The sequence below is a fragment of the Ictalurus furcatus genome, chromosome 22, assembly GCF_023375685.1.
Source record: "Ictalurus furcatus strain D&B chromosome 22, Billie_1.0, whole genome shotgun sequence".
Taxonomy (NCBI): domain Eukaryota; kingdom Metazoa; phylum Chordata; class Actinopteri; order Siluriformes; family Ictaluridae; genus Ictalurus; species Ictalurus furcatus.
Window position 1 is genome coordinate 11,793,158 of NC_071276.1, and position 27,385 is coordinate 11,820,542.

At 37.1% G+C, this 27,385-nt stretch overlaps 2 protein-coding genes across 2 annotated transcripts in view; one reads left to right on the plus strand and one right to left on the minus strand.

Annotated features, from left to right (window-relative positions):
* Positions 1-27,385, minus strand: part of iqgap2 (IQ motif containing GTPase activating protein 2) — a 46,010-nt gene that overhangs the window by 10,478 nt on the left and 8,147 nt on the right. The window contains exons 3-27 of the mRNA XM_053653713.1: positions 19,072-19,228; positions 18,628-18,705; positions 17,585-17,661; positions 15,422-15,489; positions 14,696-14,809; positions 14,095-14,273; positions 13,088-13,175; positions 12,755-12,918; positions 12,320-12,407; positions 11,751-11,911; positions 10,744-10,910; positions 10,363-10,487; positions 9,893-10,056; positions 5,666-5,756; positions 5,199-5,366; positions 4,797-4,939; positions 4,511-4,681; positions 3,306-3,389; positions 2,812-2,883; positions 2,520-2,589; positions 2,195-2,403; positions 1,830-1,982; positions 1,435-1,598; positions 903-1,127; positions 161-301 (exon numbers count right to left, since the gene is read on the minus strand). Coding sequence (XP_053509688.1) covers positions 161-301; positions 903-1,127; positions 1,435-1,598; positions 1,830-1,982; positions 2,195-2,403; positions 2,520-2,589; positions 2,812-2,883; positions 3,306-3,389; positions 4,511-4,681; positions 4,797-4,939; positions 5,199-5,366; positions 5,666-5,756; positions 9,893-10,056; positions 10,363-10,487; positions 10,744-10,910; positions 11,751-11,911; positions 12,320-12,407; positions 12,755-12,918; positions 13,088-13,175; positions 14,095-14,273; positions 14,696-14,809; positions 15,422-15,489; positions 17,585-17,661; positions 18,628-18,705; positions 19,072-19,228 — 3,321 coding nt within the window. The remainder of the gene's footprint in view (positions 1-160; positions 302-902; positions 1,128-1,434; positions 1,599-1,829; positions 1,983-2,194; positions 2,404-2,519; positions 2,590-2,811; positions 2,884-3,305; positions 3,390-4,510; positions 4,682-4,796; positions 4,940-5,198; positions 5,367-5,665; positions 5,757-9,892; positions 10,057-10,362; positions 10,488-10,743; positions 10,911-11,750; positions 11,912-12,319; positions 12,408-12,754; positions 12,919-13,087; positions 13,176-14,094; positions 14,274-14,695; positions 14,810-15,421; positions 15,490-17,584; positions 17,662-18,627; positions 18,706-19,071; positions 19,229-27,385) is intronic.
* f2rl2 (coagulation factor II (thrombin) receptor-like 2) lies at positions 7,391-9,898 on the plus strand. The gene is made up of 2 exons (XM_053653722.1): positions 7,391-7,674; positions 7,823-9,898. The coding sequence occupies exons 1-2, from the start codon at positions 7,605-7,607 to the stop codon at positions 8,845-8,847; spliced, it is 1,095 nt and encodes a 364-aa protein (XP_053509697.1). The 5' UTR covers positions 7,391-7,604; the 3' UTR covers positions 8,848-9,898.

Here is a 27,385-nt window from a genome sequence, read left to right on the forward strand (position 1 = left end):
GTTCGAAACCATAATACTGCCCCCTAGTGTACAATGAACACCAAAGCTTCTATTATCTTTTAAATTATTTCCATCTTCCAGAACATCCAGAACAATAGTTTTACAATAATAAGATCCATGTAAGAGGCCACAATGTCACAAAGTGACATCTAAATCTTACGGGATGGCATCCACGGAAGACATAATGGAGCTGAGCACTTTGTCTGTGACGGTGCGCAGTGTGTGATTAGACGCCTCCAGCCTGTCCCTCACTTCCTCGTGTAACAGAGCCTGTTCCGCCGTCACCTCATAGGGCAGTTTACTGAGATACACAAGCAAACTTCATTATTCTGTACCTGTTCACATTTATTTTTTGCTCTATTTGCATTGTACAGTATATGAAATATCTACTGAATATTTGTTCATATATAATACATTACCCGTCAAAAGTTTGGAGACACTTAACTGAAATGTTTCTCATGATCTTAAAAACCTGAAGGTGTGTGATTAAATGTTTGAAATCGGTGTTGTAGACAAAAATATAATTGTGCCGACATATTCATTTCTTTCATTAGTAAACTAACATGTTATTTACAAAAAATATTTCTTTAAAAGGTGAGAACTCCTTTAATACTGTTTAAAAAGCATCTCAGGGAGATTCCTCAAGAAATCAGTTCAGAAAATGCCAAGAATACATTTCTGGAAATTCTAGGCAAAAAGGGCATCTACTTTGAAGATGATAAAATACTAAATTATTCTGATTTATTTTGGGGTTTTTTATCACAACATAATTTCCATGGTCCCACTTGTGTTACTCCAGAGTTTTGATGACTTTATTACTATTCTAAAACGTGGGAAGAAAAAATAAAAATAAAGAATAAGTGTGTCTAAACTTTTGACCGTTAGTGTATGTCAGCACTTACCTCGCCTCTCCTGTAGCAGTCTCGATCTGGTTGACCCAGGCCTTGTAGATGTCTATGGGGTTAGTGTTTATGCCCAGGGTTTTGTTCTCAATGATGTCTTTCACCACGGGGGACAGAAGCTGTCGTAGGGCATTCTGACCCCGAGCACCTCGGTTAAAGCTCACTACCATCTTAATGACTGTTGGGTTCCCGGTGACTATGTCCTGGATTTGGTCTACTTTTGACCTGGCCATGTGATTACAACAGTGTTACACAGTTTCAAAAACAGATCTGTTATGTAAGCACACTGCTAATTTACATTTAGCCTCTGTTTAGGACATCAAATTAAGCACGATTGAATTATTTCATCACTGAAATATTTATCCCATGGGCAAAGCTATGCTTAATGAAAAGTGCCCTTGGAGATAATAATAATAATAATGATGATAAACTCAGAGCTACTAGTGCTGATTCAGTCAGTATTGCAGTATTGCACATTTATATTGTTAATACCCACATACAAACAAAATATTTATTTAAATTCTTTTCTCACTTGATCTCCTCTTTGAGAGCAGACTCAAAGAGCTTGAGCAGCAGGTACTCTTCACGCTGGTTTGAGGCATAGTTATACAGGGTGAAAATCACTGTGTCCATGAATTTTGTGGACTTGTTCTGAGGCATCTGGAAGATGAGCTTGGCCAAGTATGATGGGTGTGTCTGTTTCAACAACAGAAATTAAAACGTTGAATAAAACTAGCTTACAGAATAAAACTCAGTTATTAAATTTGGTTCAAATTAAAACACTACAAATCATGATGTGTTCTTTTTCTAAAGATTAATAAGATTATAAACTATAGTGCCGGATATATAAATACCCCATGGGTAATTTGCATTATAGTTACACTTGAGCTTTTAAATCTATAATGACGGGATCAGTCAGAGCCTCACTTGTAGCAGGTAAAACAAATGCTGGTAAGCCTCCAGTCTCCTCCTTTTCTCTTTGCTCAGACCTTTGATGCCTTGCTTGTCTCCTGTTGCCAGATCTTCTTTGGTCATTTTGTTCTTTTTGGTCTTCATCTTCTTACTGAGTGACACCACATCCTATTTAAATAGTGTACATAGCAATGATTGGGTTTTTATTTTCAAAACTTAAGCAATGTTCTCATGTATCAATAGATAAGGATCCCAAAGTGTTGTTCACTCTTTCAGTTCTTACTTTAAATTTTTTTTTTTTCAGATACATAATTTTCACAACTAACAATGATGTACACCCAGGGGAAAAAAGTCAAGTTCCTTTTGTAATTTGTTCATACCTGAAGTGTGATTCTATTTTTCACCAGCAGGCCGATCTTTATGTCCATCAAGTTCAAGTCCTTCTCCATTTGCTGATTGGACCGAATCTTAGTTACCACTTCTTCACGGAGATGTATCACTTCCTGTTCCTCCTGCAGGTCAAGGTTACTCTGTTCCAGGAGATGAGCAAACTTACGGACCACAGAGAGAGGGGGATCCTGAGCACCAGCTAGAGCACACATGAGCAGACATTACAAAGTTGTTTTACTATGCTAACAAACATGCGTGCATGTCTGCATGACACCTTATCAACAGCAATATGTATCAAATAGTTATTTTACTCACTGAGAGTTTTGTAATCATCTCTGGCTTTGTTTGCCTTTAGAAAAGCCTGAATCTTCACTATCTCTTTTTCCTGTACAAAAAAAAGGTAAAGGTGAATATTCACATTTTACTCAAATACTATTAATGGAATCATGCTACCACACCATCAGTTTTAGATGTGGAAATTTCTTTAGAATGAATACTATTGTTTTATACTGTATGTAAAATATTGTTTTAGGTTGTTGGTTGTAATTTCAATCTAACAACAAATGTGTCATTTACCCCATCAGTATATAAACGTTTGATGACTTACATGGTCTTTGAAATACTGTAGTCTCTTTCTGTATGCTTGTCTGGCCCGCCACATTTTCACCAAAGACTGTAACTAAATTGAGAAGATAATAATATATAAAATATATAACAATTATGAGAACACAATGGCTCTTCTCTGTGTATTTTTTCTTGCTGTGTCCCCTCTTTCTCTCTCTATATCTGTAGACTGTGAAGGGCATACTATATGATTTACACCCTTTTTCAAACTCATCAAACCATTTAGGACATCCCGGAAAAGATCACTTCCAACAGGGAAGAAATGTTTCATCATATGATGAAGATGATCATTTAGAATAACTTTGTATTGAATTGCAGTGAGCCTTCGCTCAAAGGACACAAGCCAACCCTTTTTTCCCCCTTTTTCATTCATCACATGACTGTGTGCTTATATGTATATACATTATATCAGTATTAATTATAGCATGTGCATATATGTGTATAGGTGTGATTTTAATAGTGATAGAGATTGTTTACCTTGACCACAGTCTGCACATTGCTTTGTAATGTCTGTAGCCGGTCCTTGTAAGCTTTCCTCTGTTTATATCCCTTCCAGGATGCCTGCGCACACAGGATAAACCATCAATCAACTGTGTACACAAACAAATCTAAGTCTATATTTAAAAAAACTTTGGAGCTTCTTGTGTAACTGTATTTATTTAGCATTAAATATATTATGTCTGCCTGAACAAATTTCACTATTCAAATGTGTGTGATATTTACATACTCAATTTAAATCCATGTTTAATTCAAGTAATAAAAAAATGCATAGACATTGCCACAAAACAGTAGTACACAACATGAACTTTAGAAGTATGTTATACCCTATGTAATGAATACAGTGAATAGGGTGCTGTCTGGTATTAGCTTAACTGTGTTGGAGGGAGCAAATATTATAGCATATATATATATCTCAAATAGCACAAGAGTCTGAAAAAGACATTCAAGTTCATGAATGTTAAAAATGACATTGTTAAATGTAATAAAATTAGGATTTTGCCTTTTTGTGATTTATTTTGCTTAATAAACCATTTTAAACTTCCAGAATTTATGAGATATGAACATTTAGATGATATTGTTAATGTTAGACCTTACAGGATGGCGTCCACCAAAGACATAACGGAGTAAATGCTATTGTAAAATGAACAGTCTAGAACAGTGGTCACCAACCCTGTTCCTGGAGACCTACAGTACCTTCCTGCAGGTTTCATCTCCAGCCAAAATCTAATGACAACGAGTCTTTATTGGTCACATATATATTAGAGCACAGTGAAATTCTTTTCTTCGCATACCCCAGAATGCCAGGAAGCTGGGGTCAGAGCGCAGGTTCAGCCATGATACACGCCCCTGGAGCAGAGAGGGTTAAGGGCCTTGCTCAAGGGCCCAACAGTGGCAGCTTGGCAGTGCTGGGGCTTGAACCCCCGACCTTCCAATCAGTAACCCAGAGCCTTAACCACCAAGCCTCCACTGCCCCAAAATCTAGTACACCTGTTTTAGTTGATCAAGAACTTCTTAAGGCAATGATTAGATGGTCAGGTGGGCACGATTATGGTTGGAGCTAAAGTCTTCAGAAAGGTAGATCTCCAGGAACAGGGTTGGTGACCACTGGTCTAGAATATGTGTTAGCGTAGTATTACCTTACTATTCCATGTAATAGTTTGTAATGAAACATATTGCCTTACCTGTAGTTTGACTACACTTGGTTCCTGTTGCTTCAAATACTTCAGTCTGTCATTGTAAGCCCGCCTCACCAGATATCCACGAGTCCAAGCCTGCAGCTGTATGATGACTGACTCATTGGCTAACCAGAGCTGTTCTCGGTTATATTCTGCTGTCACCCTGCTTACAACCATCTAAGTTAGAAACATGATTCAATGGGGCTGTTAGAAATGGACAACAAAGAGGTGAATAGTGCTGATAAATGTAAATGCTTCTCAGTGCTGATAAATGTATCTGAGTGTAACCTACCATAATATCCTCTTTCGTGAGCTGTGTGCTATCGTGGACAAAGTCATCTGGTTCCACCCATGTCCCTTTTTGACTTTCCAGGTTGTAGAAATAGTCATATTTGTCCTTGATTCTGTGCTTCACCCAAAAGCTACCACTATTTCCTATGGAGAAGATAACAATAGCTAGTTAGGACATGTTGACTTATATACTCATTCCAAAAACATTTACTATTATATGACTGCTAAAACATTTAAGTACAAAGAGAGGAACAACAGTTAAAATAAAACTGCTCATTTGTGTCATCCAGAAAAAAAATCAAAACCATATGTAAACTGAGACTAAAATAAACTTCTAGTTTTCTATATTAATATACTGTATATCCTAATTGATGGACTCTATACCTTTACAAAATCACATTACCTTGCTGTGTGTGTTGAGACTGCAGCTGTTCTAGTTCAGTTTGGTAAAGGGGTGCACATTCAGCCAGCACTCCCCTCAGTTCTACACATGAGTTTTGCAGAGCACTCAGAGTGTCCTCCTCATGTCCTGCAGCTATCGCTCGGTTAATGTCTGCCACTGCCTTGGCCACTTGAGTGAGACACATTATAGTTAGTGTTAAGGATGACTCCAGAATTATTGTAAATTAAGGAGATTTACCATAGAGTTTTATCTGAAATTCATTATCTGAAATATTTGCCTTTTTTCAGTAAAATCCATAACTGCAGTGCCTCTGCGGTACCTCTATTTAATATAGTATTTTTTAAAACTTCCACTATATCATTACCAACACTATCAACATTATGATTTAGCATTTTAACCACCAACATGTTTAGCCATAGTGTGTGGTATTGATTTAATGTTTAGGTGAAAAGTAAAATCCATCGTACATTTCAGAGCATCCTCCTGGTCTTGATTGGCAGTGTGTATTGCCTCCTGAATTTGATCCAGCCACAGGACTGCAGATTCATCTCCTGATCTCTGCATTACAAAATACACATCAGTGAGTCAATATGGGCAAACATTCACACACACACGTAAAAACACAATATTTTTCTAAAAAGTACAGAATCAGTACTGGTTAATTACAGTGCCCTCCACTAATATTGGCACCCTTGGTAAATATGAGCAAAGAAAGCTGTGAAAAATTGCCTTTATTGTTTAACCTTTTTATATTTTGTTTAAAAAATTCACAAAAACACTCTGCTCTCAAGGACACCAAACAATTGTAAACACGACACAGCTTTATCCAAAAAATGTGCCACAATTACTGGCACCCCTATGAATTCATATGGGAAAAATATATTTTAAATATATTCCCACTGATAATTTAAATTTGTTTAGTACACCTGGGTGACCAGGAACAGGAAATTGTCCAACGATGACTGTTTCACAGGGGTATAAATATGAGGTAACACATAGGCCAAATTCCCTCAGTCATTCATAACAATGGGTAAGACCAAGGAATATAGCTGTGATGTGCGGCAAAAGGTTGTTGAGCTTCACAAAATGGGAACTGGCTATAAGAAAATAGCACAAGCACTGAAAATGCCCATTTCCACCATCAGGGTGATAATTACAAAGTTTCAGTCAACTGGAAATGTTATGAATCATCCTAGAAAAGGACGTGTGCCAATATTGTCTCAACACACTGTGAAGAGGATGGTTCAAGTAGCCAAAAAATCTCCAAGGATCAAAGCTGGAGAATTGCAGAAGTTAGTTGTGTCTTGGGGTGAGAAAGTCTCCAAAACTATAACCTCAATTCCAAAAAATTTGGGATACTGTGTAAAATGTAAATAAACGTAAATAAAAACAGAATGCAATTATTTGCAAATCTAGAACATAGAAAACAATTCAAATGTTTAAACGGAGCTTTTATAGATGGGGTAGAATGTAAATAGGTTTGGCCAGGCGGACTAGATCTGCCATGCTGCTGCTGAGCGAGTACAAATACGTGCTCTGGTAGACATGGACGGACATAAAGAAAGACCCCGGCAGCGTCAAGGGAGCCAATCAGCACTTGCACAAAGTTTCATGGCTGAACTGGCCATTTCTTTCAGAACCTTCAAGACTGATGAAGAACTTACTAACAAAGAAACATCAAACATCCTCAATCATGCTCCAAAGAACAAAGATAATAGAGCAAGATATGGAAATCAGATTAGTTGGAATTATTCAAGGAAATGTGATATCAACGGTCACTATTTTTAATTATTAAAACATTAGCTAAGAAGGAAATAATACAGAAAGCATTAAAAATAAAAGCACAAGACAAATAAATGGTTTGTAATATTGGTCTCTATGGTATGTATCACATTGTACAATGTGTCCTGTTCAAATGTTGTTGTTTTTTTCTAACTCTAAAAAGATTCAATACTGTGAGTAGACAGAAACTAGAGACAAAGACAACATGTTAATTCTAAATTTTATACATTTCAAATGTGAATAATAAAACAAAACATGCAGGAGCCATAGTATGATTCTCAGAAAATAAGACATAGCACACTGTGTTAAATAGCTAAGAGAAACCAGTTATCAGTCATCTCCACCCACAACCCCATAACAATTTCCTGACAGATGCATAGAGAGCCTGAGTAATTCTGTAGGCAGTGTCCTACAAGTCTGGGCAGGAAACCACACCACAGCTGTAAATGACAATGATTATAGAGAACTTCAACTTCAGCTGGACGTTCTGTTTTTCAGATGTCTTTGGATTTGTTTTTTTATTTAAAAATGTGCTTAACTAATTGTATTGATTGTTACCACCAAAAGGAAAACAATGACAGATGGAAAATTTAATGAATGCCAGGAATTTAAGAGGAGACAATTATGTGGAGACTGCTTTTGATACTCTTGTATGCTTTTGTGCTGACGGACTCAAGCCATGCCCAAGACAGACGTAAGTAATGTACAAAATAATATGTAGTAAGCTTCTAGTCTAGTTGGATTATTGTGGTTAAAATCTGAGATTCATTGCAATTTATTAGCTTTTATTTATAAGAACCTCAACATATCTGTAAGAGGGCTTGCTTTTTTTTTCATTTCAGCGGAAGACTGTACCACTAATGGCCTTGGTCCAAGAACATTTTATGGGAAAAGAGCCATAAGCACAATTAAACATAATTTAACCTTAGATCTACCAGCACTTAACATCACCAACAATCATGTGAACTACACAGCTGGATTTGTCAGCACCAGGATCATTCCAGTAGCTTATGTGATCGCTATTGTTATAGGAATTCCTTCAAACACCCTGGTACTGGCATTTCTCAGTCGGAAGACTAGAAGTTTGTCTAGCGCAATCCTCCACTTAAGCCTAGCAGCTTCAGACCTTCTCCTCTTGGTCTCTCTCACCCTTAAAGTCCACTACCATCTGAACGGCAACAACTGGGTGTTTGGAGCACTCGCCTGCAAACTTGTGACAGCCTGCTTTTATGGTAACATGTACTGCTGTATACATACCCACATGTGTGTTAGCATATTGCGGTATTTAGCTGTGGTGCATCCGTTCCTGTACAGAGGACTCTCCAAAAGATCTTGCACAACCTGGGCAAGCCTGACCGTCTGGACAGTTTTTGCTATGGCCATGGCTCCGGAATTCCTCACTCATCAAATCTACTACCTCCCTGAGGTTGGGATTGTCACATGTCATGACATTCTGCCTTATGATGAGAAACTATACAACTTTCTGATTCCTTATAGATTATGCCTAATTATTCTAGGCTTCATATGTCCTTTCACAGTCATCATATTTGCCTATGGATCCATTGTACATCAGCTACACAGGTCTAGTTGTGATTTTACATATTACATCAAGGCAAGCACACTTGTATTTGTGATCTTCTTAGTGTGTTTCACTCCAAGTAACACAATCCATGTCATACATTATGTGAGACTGTATACAAGCAAGCAAGATGATTTCTATAATTACTTCAGTGTAGCTGTGTGTGTCTGCTGCTTTCACAGCTGCCTGGACCCCTTCCTCTCTTACTTTATAACAAAGACTACAAACTCCAGAGTGGATTTTGTCTCCCTTGCAAGAACACCCCTAAGGAGTTCAGTGATTATCTAAACAACTGGGATGTGCATTTTTTTGGTATTATCAAGGGTAGAGTGGGGGTGCTCTAGATCCAAAATAGCTGAACAGTAGTAACAGGATGTTATTGTTAGTTAGGAGAATAGTGATTGAGGCACGTGAACAAACACAATGCAAACCCACACCCAGTAAAATGGAACTACATTTAAGTTGACCACATTCTGACTTTGCTACTTGTACTGTTATAACCATAGTCCAAGTTAGAGACAAACATTATGTTTGATTCACATTCTAAACCTTGTTAATATCATATATTTGACCTACTTTGTGCATACAAGTAAGAACAGGAGAATTTTGTGTATTTTTGCCTGAGACACATGCATCAATCCTATAGTGTAACATAGGTTACTTCAGTTATCTAGGCTTCTAATGCAGAATGTATAATGTTTCAAGAAAAACTAAATCTTAACAGACACTTTAATCACTTGTATGCACAATTAGGTCTTAATGTTTTATACTGATTGAAGCAGTTTTTCCAATTTATCCAATATTAAAAGCAATGGCATTTTATAAAAGATATATTTCCATTTTTGGCACTGGCAGTGAGTAATTATTTGGAAATGAAAAAAAATGGCTGATTCTTCCTCTGCTGTTGCTTTTATTAAAATATCCTGTTGTTTGTAAAGGCCTTTTTTTCCAGCTTTAATCATGAGTCATATATGGGGTTTCCATATTTTTTTCATAGTGTTGATGTAATATTGCATTTCTTTGTGTGCTACATCTTCATAAAAAAAATCACAATCTCAATCTCTCCGTCAACCGTTTTTCATCTCAACAATTTTGTACACTAGTAGCTACTGGCCATTTAAATTTTTTCATTTAGAAGGGCAGATTTACAAGGAACATTGTCAAATTCAGTTCATGGCCACTGAGTTTGACAGTTGTGTCCTGGGACAAAGACATCATCAGAGAGTTTAAAAAAAAAAAAAAAAAAGGTACTTGAGAACCACTGGGTACACTGGATACAAATTCTTTCTTTAGTAACACTAAACAAAACAATGAGATGTCAGTAAGTCAGTACCTTGCAGATAAGGTATTTGGTGTGCAGCAGAAGATCATGGTAGTGTTTAGCTGTGGCTGGATTAACTCCCTGTAGTTTGGCTGTTGGAAGAGTTAGAGCAGCAAATGTCTTCTCTGCATCTCCAGAATTCAGAGCCTCGTTGATTTCAGCAATGGCGATAACTCCTGCAGACACATATATCATATGGTTAGTTTAATGAACACAAATACAGAAAAAGAAAAAGGAAAAAAAACCCACACATTTCTTGACTTCAAAATGAATCAAAGTGCTGTTTAAGTGTGCATTATATGTATACTTATAAAGTGTAATAAAAAAAAGAAGATCAAGCATAATTGTGTTAATTGTGTTGTGTATCAATTGTGCAATTGAATAAATGTTGCCATTTACATGGTTCTTATTGCCACAAGAGTCTCTTTGTTTAAGTATCTCAAAGCTGAATGTAAAACAGTACATCTGCAGTGAGCCCTTACTTTCATGTTCCTCATGAACCTGAAAGTTTACAGTGTCAATGCACTTCTGAACATCGTTCCATGTGAGAAACTCCTGGCCCCGAGCAAGAGATTCTGCTCTATGGTTTATCAGTGTGTCTGCATACCTGTTGGAAAATAAAACATGGATTAATTTCAGTTTTAATTCCCATTATGATTATGAAACAAAAATAAAATAAATAAACTATTTGTTGTATTTGCTCATCCAAGATTAATGCAATTATAGAGAAAGGGACACAACCTGATCTTGGATCAGTACTCTTATTTTCAAACACTTGAAATATATGGGCAAATTATTATTTCTAACAACAAACATCTGAGTCAGGCACTTAAGATGTACATAATTGCCAGTCTCTTTTTTACCTCTGCATATTGTCATGGTCAATGTTGCTGAAACCAAGTGGAGAGTCAGAAAGTTGCTCGCTGACAGCCACAACATCCTTAGTGTCCAGCAACTCGTTTAAGACAGCTACCGCTGACAGCATCTCGACAGCAACACACAGCGCCTCATGGCTCAGATCTGCCTTATTCTGAGGCACAAGTCATTCCAATGACAGTTGTCAAAATCAAGAAAAGAAACCTGAAGTCATGGTCATTCTGGATTAACAATACTCAAACACCCAAAACATAGTAATCAGTTACTTGATAATTGTACTGTAGTGTCTGTTTTTTCTCGGGTAAAAATAAAAAGTATGACTGACTTTAAAAATTCACTTAACTTACATACTCATGATAATATTTTCCTCTATATTTTATTTAAGTCTCACCAATGCTCAATCACGATCCGAAAATGGCTTTCTATTCACTATACAGTATACTATGCTCACCACATGGGGTATAACGTAATGAAGTTTACCCTGCTAAAGACAGTCTCTTGTAGTGCAAACTTGTATTTTGAGTATATTTTAACATGTCAGCGTTCTTAATCTGGGATGGACTGGTGTTCCATCCAGGGATGAATTCTCCCGCCTTGTGCCCAGTGTTACTGGGACAGGCTCTGAATGCACCATGACCCTGCGCAGGATAAAGCGATTACTGAAGATGAATGAATAATTATTATTTTTATTAAATATTAAATAGTAATATATATTTGTTAATATTAAATATTAAATACTATTATACTTATTATTCCATCTTCTCTACGATTAAACCTTAACAATGTGTTTGCGTGTTTGCTGCCGCTACCAAAGACCAACTGACCAACAGGATCTAGATAAGTGCCATGGCATGGATCCATATGTTAATGGAAAATAAGCTAAGGTAAGGTTAAAGTATTTTTTCCACACCAACAGATCATATGTAATAAACACCCAATTCATCACATACTCATTCTCATCAACAGTTTAAGCACTGAAATCCAAAAAGCTGACCTTTGAGTTTTTCTGCAGGCTGAAGAGTTCAGACTGGTACAAATTGGCAGCAGTGGGATACACCAGGGGCAGCTGGGCTTCTGAGTTCATCAGCTCCTCTACTGTATTCTCTGCAATGCCCTGATGAATGGCAGCGTTGATGGCAGCAACAGACTCCTGCTCTGTGGCCATCAAAACAATCACATACAGATACTTTTTCACAGCACAGCACTACATCAAAGCCACCTTTTACATTTACATTACTTATTACTTATAATGACATTTTGTTGGTGTTAAAATACTACAGTATTGCATAAGTGGTATGGAAAATGGATGGATGGATGGAAAATACTGCAATATTATCTGTCAATACTACTTCGTGGTGTGTTATGCCATGTTCCTATGTTATGCCTCATTGCCACGCACTCCCTCTTCTGAAAGACATTGACCATTTTTGGCCATTTAACTGAAAAATTAATTAGCATGCCATTTCTGCATGAGGAATCTTTACTGCAGAAGATTTATGGCTTGACAAACTGACAAAAGGTCTGTTTCATAATGTATGAGGTAAAGGTAAAGGTCATGCATACTTCGTCTCTCTGCTTCAGCAAACTCATTGCAGGTGATCACGGCCCTCTGAATCTCATCTCTCTCCAGCTGAGCTGCAGCACCTACCTCCTGCAGAGAAGGATGTTCTTCAGAGTCACAAGTTACTTTCTTCATCATATTTTTAATCAACAGCACTAATTAACTCATTAACAAACACATTAAACAAGCCAAATGATTTCAGCTAATGCTAGAAGAAGCCAGGAGTGGTCAGACCAAAAAAAATAAATCATTTAATCATTTATTTCTGTAAAGCTGCTTTGAGACAATGTCTATTGTAAAAAGCGCTATACAAATAAAATAAATAATAAATAAATAAATAATTTAATTTGTTGTGGGTCCTCAGTGCACACCTCTACTGAATAACTTGTTAGCTAATGAGAGTGTGGTTACTTCAATATTTTTATAGCCATTCTCACCTTAGCTTTGTGATCTCTATATGAAGTAAAGTGTTCCAGGTAGCACTGAGAGTTAGCTTCTAAGATACTGAGAATGCCCAGGGCAGGTAGTCTGAGGGCAGCCAGGAGAGCCTCTTTATCCTGGAAATCAATGGTCTGATTCACCTTCTGCACAGCTGCAAGCACTGCAAAAAAAAGGATGCATATTTTCTGTGTGACAGCTGAGAAAAGCTTTTCTCAATAATTAACCCTTTGTCCAGAATGCCTTTTATACTGAAAATTGCAATTGAATTGAATGAAGTTCATGGAAAGTAAAAATCAGAGTAATTTTGTTAAGCCAGTTTGTGCACTCACTGTTGACAAAGTTCACACTGTTTTGGATCTCCTGCTGGGTCAGTAACTCCTCATATACATCCCTCTCTTCAGTCGCAATGGAAGAACGCTGGGCAGACACAAAGACAAACTAATTTAGTCTAATGTAGGACATTAGTCATAAATAGTGACCATGAGAGGTTTGTAATTTGACAAAATTGATATGATGAGTGCTTCAGTTACCTGTATTTCAAATATAAAAGCATTAATAAGTGAGGCACATACAATCATGTGCTCTTTGACAGATAATTTGAGTAACCTTAAGTTCTGACCTGGTAATACACCATTCAAAGAGTCAGCAAATGGACTCTTGAGGGAGTTGTATTATTTTTGTACCTAGATTTCGCTGATGTTGCCGATAATGGAATACTTGACTTTAAGGGAGGCTCTAGGGAGAAGTTTCCAAACCTAAATGACCCACTTTGCACAGTCCTTTAGAAAATTTGCTTACATTGCTTTTTGTGTTTAACAACATGGACACAAGCACTTTTATTTCTCAGTGTGCTACTCTGAATAATTGCCATTCTACCTTTGAGCATTGTGTCTGGAAATGCCTTCATATTCAAGTCAGTGTAATAAAATCAGATGCGATACAGTCATGTGAAAAATAAGTGCACCCCATGAAAATTGTTGGCTTTTTTTGACATATCTGGACATGCAAACATTTTATCCTCTTTGAAACAGTACCTATTAATGAAGTTGATGTCTACAAATTGCCTTGTATGTCTTAAAATCTTTGAACTGAAAGTAGCATGCACCATCTATTCTGTAGGCACTAAGACATAAACACATGCCATACCAATGTGTAATGTGGAACACTCTGTTTTCTTCAAATGTTTCAACGTTTTCTTCCTTGAATAATAATAAACAGCTGAGATTTGCACAGTTACTACGTCTGTGTGACTTGTAGCATTAGTCCTGTACATAATCTTTTACCATTGCACTGTTTAAAATTATTATTATTATTAAAAAATGTGTCCATGTCTTACATGTCCTGAGGCAAGTCTCTCTTTCCTCCGCTTGGCCTGGCTCAGTGTATCTTGGTAGTCCTGCGCTAGTTCCTCATTGGTGTTCCTCAGCATCGCATTCGGGTTGTGCAAAGCTGACATGGTGCCTTCAGCCTGACCTTTATCTATGGCTTCGTTAATGGCAATAACAGCAGCATGCACTGCAGGTAGAAGACAGTAAAAGAAGACAGATTAATTAGGAAAAACAATAAAGACATATTTTTAGGGTTACCAGTAGACCAATCAGTAAAGCTTCTTTCTTAATTAGCCAATATATATGTTGTTTGTTTGTTTGTTATTTGCAATACGTGTATAAAAATACTCAGTAATCCAGTTCAGTAGATCAACATATGGTTAGTCAACTTTTAATTGGTCAACCAGGAAAATGCTTAATATTTACTATAGTATACCTTGTATTTAAAGTGAAAGTTAATTAGCAAACTTTGGGAACAATCTGGTCAACACAGTTATTTCATTTGTAACAGTTTTAAAGTACTTACATTGGTAATGTGGCCCTGTGATAATTCTCTAATTTGATATAGCCAAAGTGGATTATTTCCCTCATATGAGTTTATTTACTCACAAGCAGCTTCATCCACTGAGAGCTCATTTGCCAGGATGCCGCCGATCTTGCTGAAGGCTGGCATCTGGATACCATACTTCTCCAACTCTTTCCTCATGTTACTGATCTCCTCCTCTGGAGAGAGGAAACACTTATTTTGATTCACTTAAAAGCATGTAAAGTTTTTCAACTCCTGTAGCATATCAGTAGTGGTAATACTTTTAAAAAATGGCGTTTCCTTGAAAATGGTGCGGAACCACACTCATTTTCATTCATGCATCAAGAAATTGCATCCTTTCTTATCATTTCTGTCTCTTTCCCATCAGCAAGACATTTCAAATCATTTGAACTACTTGGCTTACTGCTGATCATTATTATGAGGAAACCTTACTATGAGGTCATTAAGCAATAAAACAATGGGTGGTAACACCACATCAGTAACTGTGATAAACAAATTGCAATTAAGCCAAGCACAGGTAGTAATTACCTGGCATTATTGCCCACAGGCTTGGCCTTCTGTGCTTTTATGTTTTTGTTATGTATATAGTGAGTACCTGCCAGACACCCGAGTGCTTATGACTGATGAAGAACTATGTGATGAATGTGAAGAATCAACTTTACCAATTACAAAGATTTTCCATATTAATGGAGTCAGAATGATAATGTGAGATTAGTGTATAATTTTACTGTTTAGCATGTAATTGTGCGAGTTTACAAGGCACTAAGACTAGGATCTGATGTGTATACCTGTGAAGTCCACTTTCCCCAGTAAGTCTTGGATTTGTGGTGCAATTCCCAATTTATAGAGATATAAACTGTAAGAAAACAAACAAACAAACAAACAAAAAGACTGTTATGCAATTACAAACAAACATGAGTATAAGGAAATCAAAGACCAGATTCTATGCCACAACATCACATAAAGGTTTCTGAACAAAGTATGAAATGGTACTCCATTTATGCTTTAAACTTGAAATGTAATGTGATGCAGACTGTTGAACAAAACTTGCCAACCCATGCCAGACATACTGCTTGAAATAAGGAATAATTTAGCATTGACAAGACAATATAAAATGTGAAAGTGTAATGGCGTGGTTTCTAACACAAGAGGTCAGTATACAGCAGGTTCGGGTCTTGAATATGTTGCAGACATACTAGAAGAAATCCTGCAGCCTGCATGTTACAGGTGCTTGGAAACTCCATTAAAGTTTCATCTACCTGCTGATAAAGGATAAGTAGGCCATGAATCATTAAAGCATTTAGTGTACTGTGTGCCTGGATATGTGTGAAAGATAAGCTTGCATGCTTCCTGTACCTTTGACTTCTAAAGACAATAGACAAACAAAAAAAGAGATTTCTTTCTTTGTTTTATTCAACAGGAGGGGCAATGGGTGAAATGTTTAACCCCTGGCACAAGAGAAACAGCTTACAATGACTAACCAAGACTGGGAGGCTCACACTAATTAAATTGTTTACAGCCTTTGAACTAGCTTGGAGAGGGGAGGGGAACTGTATTTTCCACACACATAACTACAGATTTAAATTTTATTTTAAGCATCCAATTAAAAAAAAAACATGCATATAGGCATTGCACATTTAAACACAGGATAAACACAATGCAGAGGGTTTGGATTATTTGATGCCTGTGGCTATTTCCTCTACTTAGGAGGGGGGGTTTCCCTGGAGCCATGTGGTCTCAAGGCTGCTTAGTCCAGCTGAGAAGCTGAGTTGACTATAGGGTCAGGAAGGAAATGCTTCTGTGAGGAAGAGGAAGGAAGCCAGACAGGCTCAGGTGGGGAGAAAGAGAGGGATGCAAGGGAGAGAAAGAAAGTACAAGAGCAAGAAAACACCATAAAACAATTACTACAGCCAGACAGGCCTTCCTGTTGTCAGTCAGTAAACACATTGACATGTATTTGCTAATTACACTTGTGCATCTGCTTAGCAGAGGAGGCTGCTCAAGATTAATTTATATTGTTAGGTCCTGCTATTGGATTATTCAGACGATGGATTATGAATATTTAATTGCATGTACAGAATTGAATGTCTTATTAAATAATGGAACAGTTTACAGACCTTGGTAAATACAGTTAGTCATACACAAGAGTATATACATGATGTCCAATTGAACTAAAGGGGTCATGTGTTTGTGGTGATCCTCAAACCTTCCCTTTGTATGATGATGAAATGCTATGGGGGTCGCTGTTGACTTTTAGGTCTGTATGACTTTTGTAGTATGTATGTAACATGTAGCAGAAAGGAAATAAAAACCATCTCTTTAGACAGGTTTCCTGTTAGGCTCGGCACCTGATATAACAGCATATGTCATCATATCAACAAAGAACATGCACTGTTTGAAAGACCAAAACGTTGTGGAAACTGTTGTCTACTACTTAATCACAGCTATTGATTATGGATTAATGTTTATTGTTAATCTTATAGACAACAAGACACACTGTGAATCTCATACGAAATAAAAACAAGTAAGTAAATAATTTTAACTGCATTTTACCAAGCCTTAATGTAGATTTAGAGAAATAAATATTCTGAGGATGCCGTACATGCCACTGTAGAGACTTTACAGGCCACCTGATAACAGTAAGATCTGCTGCTGTGTCAAAACGGCAGGAATTGACAGGAAACAGTGACAGGAAATGACTAAAAGCATGCAGGAAGTAAACCAATGGGGCTCTGGAGATGATGTACCACAGGACACTTGTCACTGAAACCATCAAGGATGTGAGCATTATATGTTGGGTGAGGTTGCCATGGCAAGTGCTTAAGCAACACAAACCACATGAGCTAGCATTTTGCATGCGCCATTATTTCAGGTTAGTGTCCTATAGCTATGTAGGTATAGTCGTTTCTGCAGAGAGAATGCGGTAAGAAAAAAAAATCCATCTGCAGTACCTGAGTGCATGAATACAATAGATCACTTTGGGCATGTTTTTACGATCATACACGTCAGTTGTCTCAGGATAGAATATCTGAAAGGAGAAAGCAGTATTAGTCTTCATGGTTTCATTTCATGAAGCAAAGAAATTTATTTCATATGTTGATTTCATCTGCTACATTTCCATAGATATTAATCATATAAATAAAGTAAAGAACAAGATTGGGTATATAAGCAATGTGAAAATGTAATCAATTTTACTATTCAACTGCAAAAACAGATTTCAGCAGAACTGTCGAGTAGCCACATGTTTAGCACGTGCAAAACCACTGTCAGACTTCAAAACATGGCTGAGCTAATTATTCAGAAAAGAACTGATTTTGAAATTTCACAAGTATTGCTCAATGTTAGTTAGGGAATAAAAAAAGAATGTACTGTATTATTGCCAAAAAACTATAGTTTAGCACATCTTTAATATTAAAACCTGAGGAAGACTTAAGACCTGTATTAGTTTTGCACACTACACCGGGTTTCACTTTACAGCTCACTGCAACTTTCCCGCCCTTGAGGGAAAGCTTCTGCCAGGTATTGCAAACCCAAACACTCTTTGCAACTAGGCGCAAGGTGCAGAAGCACATAAGCTAATTAGTTAAACAACTAGCATTTCCAAACTTGAGGACTGCCTGTCACCCAAAGAGGTACAGGTTATTTATATAAAGGGCCTCGCAGAGACATAAATAAAAAAGGATTATTGTATAACATGTAGGATAATAGCTTTACTTGTGCTTATTAATAATCATGCATAGGTTTGACACTCCATTCATCTCACACTACAGCACTGATGCAGTATAGTGCATCAATGCTGTAGTGTGAGATGAATGGAGTGTCAAACCTATGAGTAAACTATAGTGTAAGGTTTTGGTTTTATTCTGCTTCTGGTGAGTAAAAGTGCAATAAACCTCAATGTAATTTCAACACAAATATAAAAGTGCGAAGATGTTATACAAGCAGTGCATCTGGGTGAGTTTGTGTCTGTGGATGTATTTACATTAAGCCTCACCTTTGGAAAACCAATGGACTCCATAGCTCTGAGCCACTGAACTGTGTTGTCTGTGTGTCTGAAGTGTAACCCTGTGTGCTGGGCAACACAAGAAAGAAAACACACAATGGACAAAATACACAATTAGTCCAGAGCAAATTTTTCACTCTTTAATTGTCTATGAAACAGCCGAATATACTGTGTTATTGTTTATTTCTTCATAGCAATAAGGTCAAGCTGCTATGTTAAATACAAATCAGTGGTTTATCTCCACTCGTGGGAATATTGAAGAAGTGAGACTGTCTGTGATGCATGAAGGATACAGAGCTTCCTGTGAATGCAGTGGGACTGGGACATTTGTGTATTAGCTTCTCAAAGTGTTTAAGCTTGGTGAATCGTATATTCACTTACTGACACTAGTCCAGTTGAATTTGAAAACCTTAAATTTGAATTCACTCTGCATACCTTGTAACGGGTCTGGTCTCTGTCATAGATCTTCTTGTCAGAAACCAATTTGGGAGCAAAGAATTTTGCGAGTTTGCCGAGGTAGACGCCATTCCTCAAGCCCTCCTCGAGCTCTGTGGTGGAAGGAAGTTCCTCCTCCAGACAGGCCTCCATCCACCTGAAAAGAAACAATTTTTAGATGATCTCAGATCAAGGCTCTAAATCACAAACCTCAAACCAAACCAAAAAAGCCGAGCTTAGTCTCTCTTGCGTACTCTTACATATACTGGCAACACGTGACTGAAGAAATATTTTGTCAGCAGTCTGAACTCATAAAAATGTGCAGTACATTCCTTTAGTAGAAGCATTAGAAATTTTCTCCTAGGCTTTTAGTACAAATTAAACTTTAAACTCTCAGGAGCCATCGGCTTGCCCACACTTACAAGTGACGTCTACTTATGAAATATTCATAGTGAACTAATATTAGGCTGATGATGGTAGATGGTGTTGGTATAATGCCAAAGGGTGTCTCTAGCTACAGCACTAACAATCAGATATAACATTCTACTGGACTATGTCAGTGATCTGAGCTATATATCTGCACAATATTCCCCTTAATACACACACAACAGAATTTCAGTTCCTTAGTGCTCACCAAGTGCAGCCCTGTTGTAGAGATAATGTCTCGCTTCCTTACACAAATGGCATTCACTTTTACCATTGGAACCTTGTACAGTAAACAAATGAAACCTTGGACTGTCCCTGAGCTCAGACTGTGACGCCAAATGCAATATACAAATTGAGGATATCAGTGTTTAGCCCAGCTAGTCAACATTGACTTTTGCACAGTGTCCAGCAGTTAACAGTCAAGGAAGAGCTTCAGTAATACATTGTGATAATCTAACCAGTAGAGGTCTGATTTGAGTGAGCTTTCAATTTTTCTGCTAAAATCAGAGAGATTACATTTCCTTCCTGCCACACTAGTTTGGCAATGAAGTGAAGAGTAGAGGAAACATGTAGTTTTTGTGTTTGTGAAAGCGAAAAACAATTACACATGTACAAGTGGTGTAGCACAATGCCACTATGTCCATCTTGATCTGCTTTGTGTTCCAAATATTTGCATCTGTACCTATATTTGGATTTAAACCTGAAGCAGGTGTGGCTTATACAGGAAGGACTTTTTTGTTTTGATATGTGTGGAGTGCTGGGGTCTATTTTTTTTTAGTATTTTTGTTTGTACTGGCCTTCTTTATATCTGACCGATTGGCCACATGTATTTGAACCTCCAGATCATGTGCCAACCGATGCCCTATGAACCTTTCTGGCAAGCTTTCTTAAAAAAAAACAAAAAAACTTTAGTGTGCACCGTTTTCATATAAAATTTAGAAAGCATTATTATTCGGTTACATCCCTAACATGCCCACAGAACTACAGATACTGATACACAATAATTGTCAAATTCAGTATCTCTAATAAGCAAGTTCAATTAGAATGACAGAAATTTAATATTACTGAGCTAACAAACACAACATGTTAAAACAAGGAGGATCATGCTATCAAAAATACAGATCCCTGATTCCTGAAAACGCTGGTTAAATGAAGCAGGCCAGTGCAATTTCCTTTCTATGTGGCAGTCACTAGTCCATGACCCACTGAACAAGTGACCCCTGACCCACTAAAACAAGGCTCCATTGTCATGGCACCTACACTGGTACAGTTTTTGCCATGCCTGTGTAGGGGTAATGGCAATATCCCAGGTGCTTTCAAGCTGTCTTACTAATTGAACTCAATGTCTTCATTTTTCTCAAAAAACATGGAGAAGACCTTTCTTGACATTTCTGGTTAGCTATTATCTACAAAGGAGGATGATGCTTGCTTGAAATGGAGAAAAAAAACTTGATTTAAATTAACTTAAATTAACTTGAGTGGAAGAGAGCTATTCGAATATAAAATTTGCTTGGTATCCCTCCAAAAGATTATACTGCATTACAAAGAGCCAAGCTGCGTATGAAATGAGCTGAGTTAGGAGCATTAGCTGAAATACAAGCGCTGGCATGATGTTTGCAGAACTTGTGTTAATGGTTTGTGGGAATGTTTAAGGGTCTGTATTAAAAGCCTATTAGATGGAATAGGCAAACTCTCAAATATCTTAAGCAAAACATCATCTTTGTTGCAATGCATTTTTTTCCTTATGAAGATTGCCTCACTACAAGTTTCAAGAACTGGAATGTATACTATATATATTGTTAAATATAATTCCAGTTTTTAGCATTTTGTGCTTGTTTTATTTAACACTGGTCATGCACACATTGTTATTTAGCTTTTTGATGCTGTAGTTTATGCATGCACACTCATGTTTGTATTACTCTTTACATCTTACTACATGTGCTACATGACTTTCAGGGCAGTTTAATTAAAAACAACACAGATGGATCAACAATGGCTGAGACAACATGCTGCCCCATCACACATCAGCAGTTCTGCTGCCTCCTCCCACAAGCTTTGCTCTCTGTCAACACAAAGTGATAAGTTGGACACTGATACTCTCTCTCATCTAGAATGATATTATCTGATTACTGTAGGTTAACTGAGGATTTCAGCTAAAAAGCTGAAGGATAATTCCAGTAATTTCAGTTTTCTATTTTGTGTACAAGTATATCAGAGAGCATGGTGTTACTTCTTAACTAGGCCACCAGTTTCAAGCTGTACATCACATTAAAAACAGACAAATAGAACTCAAACCGCATGCATAAACCCTCTGTCAGTGAGAGATTTTTATTGTTCAACTGGGGCCCTCACAATAACACTTTGTCTTCAGTTTCTAAACTTGGCTTTGTCTGACTTGATTGCAAAACTTTCAACACCAACATGAAAACACAATGAGACAGAAATAGAATTGTTCTCTTGGTGTTAAGCAGGAAAAAAATATGTTTAATATTTTAATTTGGTTAAATGTCTCTTAAATGAACATCTTTGATATGGGGCTCTAATTGCTGAAAGGCAATTTCTTTAGATATATTTTCAGATCCCATCAACTACACACAACACAAATCTTATATATGAACACAGGAAATAACTTGTCTGAAAGTACACTGTCATCACCCTCGGATATTACAAATTATACTCACTGTACATTTTATTAGGAGCACCTGTACATTCATGCAGTTATCAGCCAATCATGTGGCAGCAGCGCAATGAAAAAAAAAATCATGCAGATACAGGTCCGGAGCTTCAGTTCATGTTCATATCAAACATCAGAATGAATAAAAAAAAGTGATCTCTGTGAATTTGATCATGGCATGGAGGTTGGTACCAGAAGGGCAGGTTTAAGTCTTTCACAAATTGCTGATATCTGGGATTTTCACACACAACAACCTCTAGAGTTTACACAGAATGGTGCGAATAACAAAAAAAACATGTGCAGAGGGTCTGCAGGCTGAAACACCTTTTTGATGTCAGATGACAATGACCAGACTGGTCTGAGCTGACAGGAACTCTATAGTAACTCAAATAAGCACTCTTTACATCAAACTTTCACATCAACACGATACATCAGTCCTTGAGGTGGATGGGCTAGAGCTGCAGAAGACCACACTGGGCTCCACTCCTGTCAGCCAAGAACAGGAATCTGAGGCAATTATGGGCCCAGGCTCATCGAAACTGGACAGTTGAAAACAGTTGAAGATCACTTGGTGTGTTTCCAGTCTTCAACTGTCCAATTTCGATGAGTCTGTGCCCATGAAAACCTCAAGTTCTTGTTCTTGGCTAAGAGAAGTGGAACCTGATGTGGTCTTCTATGAACTCCTGACCTGTATCTGCATGATTTTTTGCATTGCACTACACGAATGTGCATGTGTACAAGTGTTCCTAATAATGTACCAACTTTGAGTGTACAAACAAATGCTTATAAAGTGCAAGCTTGGTTACTAAGAGAGGATATAGGTTTACACTAGGAGTTCAGTATGATATTGATATCATATTGAAAACTGAACTCATCAGCAGGTCCAAATAGGTCCAGGACTATACATATTTCATATTAGTTTCACTGTAGCTACGGAATCATTTATGGCAGTTACTAGGCTTGTGTGATAGTACAGTCTAATTGTCTCTACACAATGTTACATGATATTATATTATATTAATGATATTATATTACAAGACCTGACAATCTTTACACATTTTGCGTACTGACGAATCTTCACAATTCAACAATGGAGTACAATAAGATGAATTATCACTCAATATAATCCCAAACAGACGCCTTTTCTCCCTAATAAAACGTGAGATCAGTCAATTGACATGTGAATCCTGAAATAATTTGTGCAGGTGTTCTGAACTCTCCGATATTAACTGACACTGCCTTGAAGCCCTGCCCCCTTCTCCTCCACCACACATGCTTGTGCGATGCCCACACTGTCTGTCAAGGTGAAGAATGAAAGAATGTTTGGAGTTCATTAAAGTGAAATCAACTCAATCAATGTATACTTGACTTATCTGTAATTAGACAAGTGTACAGTTAACATCAGGTAGCTATACTTATTAGGGATGCCACCGAAAAAAAATACAAAATGGTCAAAAAGTGGTCAAAAGCAACACTTTCGATTTTTGCCTGAAAAAGAAATAATAATGAATATTTTGACCTAAAAAGTTTTAACAACAAAGTGTCACATCTAACACTACAATATTGCACAAGCCTAGCTGTTACTAGGGATGCACTGATACCACTTTTTTTCAGACCAAGTACAAGTACTTACATTTGGGTACTTGCCGATACCAAGTACCGATATGAGTACTTCACACTTTTCGGAATGCCCCACATCTGAAGCATGTCATCAAATGCACCTGCTATGGCTTGGCCAGTGTGCAAACCCCTAAACTGCATTGCTTGTAAAACGACTCTCTGGGGAGTAAAATCCTCATCAGTCCAGTGTGCTGTTAAACTTTTAAGAGACATTTGGCTGACACTGCTAGTCCAAATATCAGTGGTGAAGCTGAAGGCCGAAATGTCCTGCAACAGGTTCCTGATGTGTTTTTTCACCAAGTCATGCAGCTTTGGTAATGCAGTATCTGTAATGTGGTGACAGCTGGGAATCTCATACTTCGGCTCAAGCAGACGTCGAAATCCTGTATTATCTACAACTGACAACCATTGGTCATCAAGAGCAATGAACTGGGTAAGAGCTTCTGTTATTTTTTACTGCCCGTGGGTTGTCTCTGGACATTTTCTCTCGCTTCTCTAGCGTTTGCTGCAAAGTTGGTTGTTGCTGTTTCCCGCTGCTAGCATTAGCAAACTCTTTGCACTCTGCGTTTTTGTTTGTTCTTTAGATGTTTAATCAAATTGCTTGTGTTAAATGAGCTATTTTTTACCCCTCCTCTTGACAGTTTAGCAGAGCATAGTTTGCAATCTGCTCTACTTTTATCATCATCACTTATCTTAAAATATCTCCAAATTGCTGACATTGCTCCTCTTCCGACTACCCGCTCAACTCACGAGAGGTTAGGCTATGTCACGCTGTCCTAAAGTGGTATCAGTGCGGTTGTATCGGGGTAGTTTACAAGTACGAGTACAAGTACATGAGCACAGTATCGGACACCTGAGTACTGGTATCGGTGCATCCCTAGCAGTTAGTGAATAATATACTTTAATAACTGAATAATAGACTGTTAGTTTAAAGGGTTAGTAGGTAGTGAAGGCCATCTCACTATGAAATGTAGGGCCAATACTGAGAGATGCATCAACCCGATCACTGAGTTCACTAAGAATCTAACCTCATGCTAATACCACTTTTTAGGAGTTCTAAAGTGTGTCAGTATTTTCACTGAATTTGATATGAATGACAAACTATGACAACTTAAGTCCTATGACCAATCACTTCAACTTTAAACATTCATTTGTGTGAATGTGAATTTTACAAAACTGTTTGTGTACATAGGGGAAACTGCATATCAACTGTTATTTTTCTGTTATTTTTTTATTTTTATTGTTTATTTTTAAGTGAACAAACCTGCCCTACTATAATACATTACAAATTTAAACAGATAACCTTACTATATTGGTATAAAATTTTGAACTTAATTTTACAGGTTTATAATATAGTTTTGCAAAAGTTTGTATTTCAGTTGGTCTGTGTGTTTTATATATAATTTAGTTTTGTGTTTCATTTTTACTTCCTAAAAATAGTTGCTACTTTTGGAGAGTAATTCTGACTTGAAACTGCAAACCGGAAGTGCAAGCAACTGTCATTTTATTACTGTCTGTCATTTTATTACTGACTGTCATTTATTTACTGACTGTCATTTTATTATTATTAAAATTAATTCTTAATATAGAATGTACAAATACCTGGAATTAATCACTTATTATTACTGAGGAAAATCTCATGTTTAATATAATACAATTCTAACAATAGGTTAGATCAATAACATGTAATAATAAACTCCTGACTTCATCAGCATGAATACCAGATTGCCAACAAAAAGCAAAGCATCATGTGTATCAGAGGAAGGAAGGGCAGAAAAAGACCCTGTCCCTGTCACCATGCCAACAGTGCTGTACACTAGGTGACTTTATACAGTGGGGAATAAAAAATATATTGTATATAATGTAGTCACTTTCCTTGCTCCTCAAGTAAACTTGTAAACAAGTCTGATTAATACGTGTCCTCCTAAAATGAATCCACAGCTGTATGGCAGAAACAACAGTACTGTATATGTAAACTGGCTAATCATACAGGCTAAAGGGCTTAGAGAAATTTGAAACAAGTGTATTTTGACATTGTTAAAGTTACTTCTACAATCCACTGGGAGTAGGACTGAGACTGAGATTACAGGTAGTTATATATCTAAAAATGTAATTGAGTTCAAAATCTGAAAGAAAGTAAAAGATTTGATTGGAGGAGTAAAATAAAGGCTGTGACTCAAAGACAAGTGTCTTAGGGATTAGAAGTGATCTGCACAGCAGGCATTCGCACTTAACATCACAAGCTCTAGTAGACTAAACTCATAGGTCTTTAACGTCATACAGCACCAACAGTTAATGGGAAAAAAGTTCTCCCAAAGGACGCTTATCTACAAAGTACACATGGGTAAACATGTATTATTTACTTAAGTCAGCAGGTACAAAGTCTCCTCAGTAAAGCATCAATGTGTAGGAGGGAAAAAGGTGTGGGAAAGAGTGTGTGCCTGTCAGCTGACAAGCTACACACTGCCACATACATGTCACTAAAATTCAGCAAAGTAAACATACAGGAGTGTGGAATATAGAGGTGGGACAAAATAAGAAGTAAAAACAATCATATACCTAAATGTAACTGTTTTGGTCATATCACATTATATTTACAATATTATAACATTACACAAATTAAAGTTTTAAAGCATTTAGATTCGGAAAACAATTCATAAAACTCAAATGTACCATCTATTCTTTTCACAGTATACTGGGTACAGTGACATGCCTAGTAGAATTCAACACAAAGGAGGTTTGATACCTATAGAGATTTGTTCAGTAAGATTTAAAAAAAAAAAAAAAACAAACTATAATACCTCACTCTTTTATATAGTATATATTCGATGGATAACATGTGGCACTGCAGGTGTCAAGTATTTTGCGACAATGGTCAGGTTTCTGTGACTCATAATTTCCAAATAGAACAGTAGGACATAATGCCTGTAGGACTTTTACAGGCCGATTAGTGACCAGCACTATAATCCTAATGCAATTTGACAGGTTTCCTGGAACAGAGGCTTTGGGCAGAGTCATGGGCAAGAATCACGCAATCTGTGTGGAAACGCAGCATGTGAAGTCTTACTCATGGCTGTATTCAACTTTGGTTGCAGTTTTGACTCACAGTTGACTGAAGATTTTGGCTAACAGGTCAGAATGGCTCAGAACAATTCATGTTGCATGTTTTGTCCTTTATTTATAATGCAACTGATAACTGCTAATGCACTAATCTTCTTTATTAAATGAGCATGTCTTTTTAAAAATACACTGAACTCCAGCATGCACTAGCTGTCTTCAGTAAGGCTGGGTAGCAAAAAACTGGTACACGAAAGGTAAAGACTGAAGCATTTTGGCATTCTAAGAAAGTCTCAAACAATTTGGTGGCTATTGTTGATACTGTGGACAAAAATGACACCATAAAGGATTATTAAAAACATTAAAAAGAAAATGAGAACAAAATAGCAAAGACTTTAGAGTCTAATTGGCTTCTTGATGCACTGAGAGCGAAGAGAGAGCAGATAATTATGCTGCAAAGGTCTAAAGTCTCATTGTATTTCATAAACGTAGATGAGAATAGTTCCCAGTGCAAAAAATGCCTTAACCTAGTAGTCC

Coding starts and splice junctions, on each gene's coding strand:
- f2rl2 (XM_053653722.1), top strand. CDS start 7,605: ATGTGGAGACTGCTTTTGATACTCTTGTATGCTTTTGTGCTGACGGAC. Junction 7,675..7,822: donor AAGCCATGCCCAAGACAGAC/GTAAGTAATGTA, acceptor TTTTCATTTCAG/CGGAAGACTGTACCACTAAT.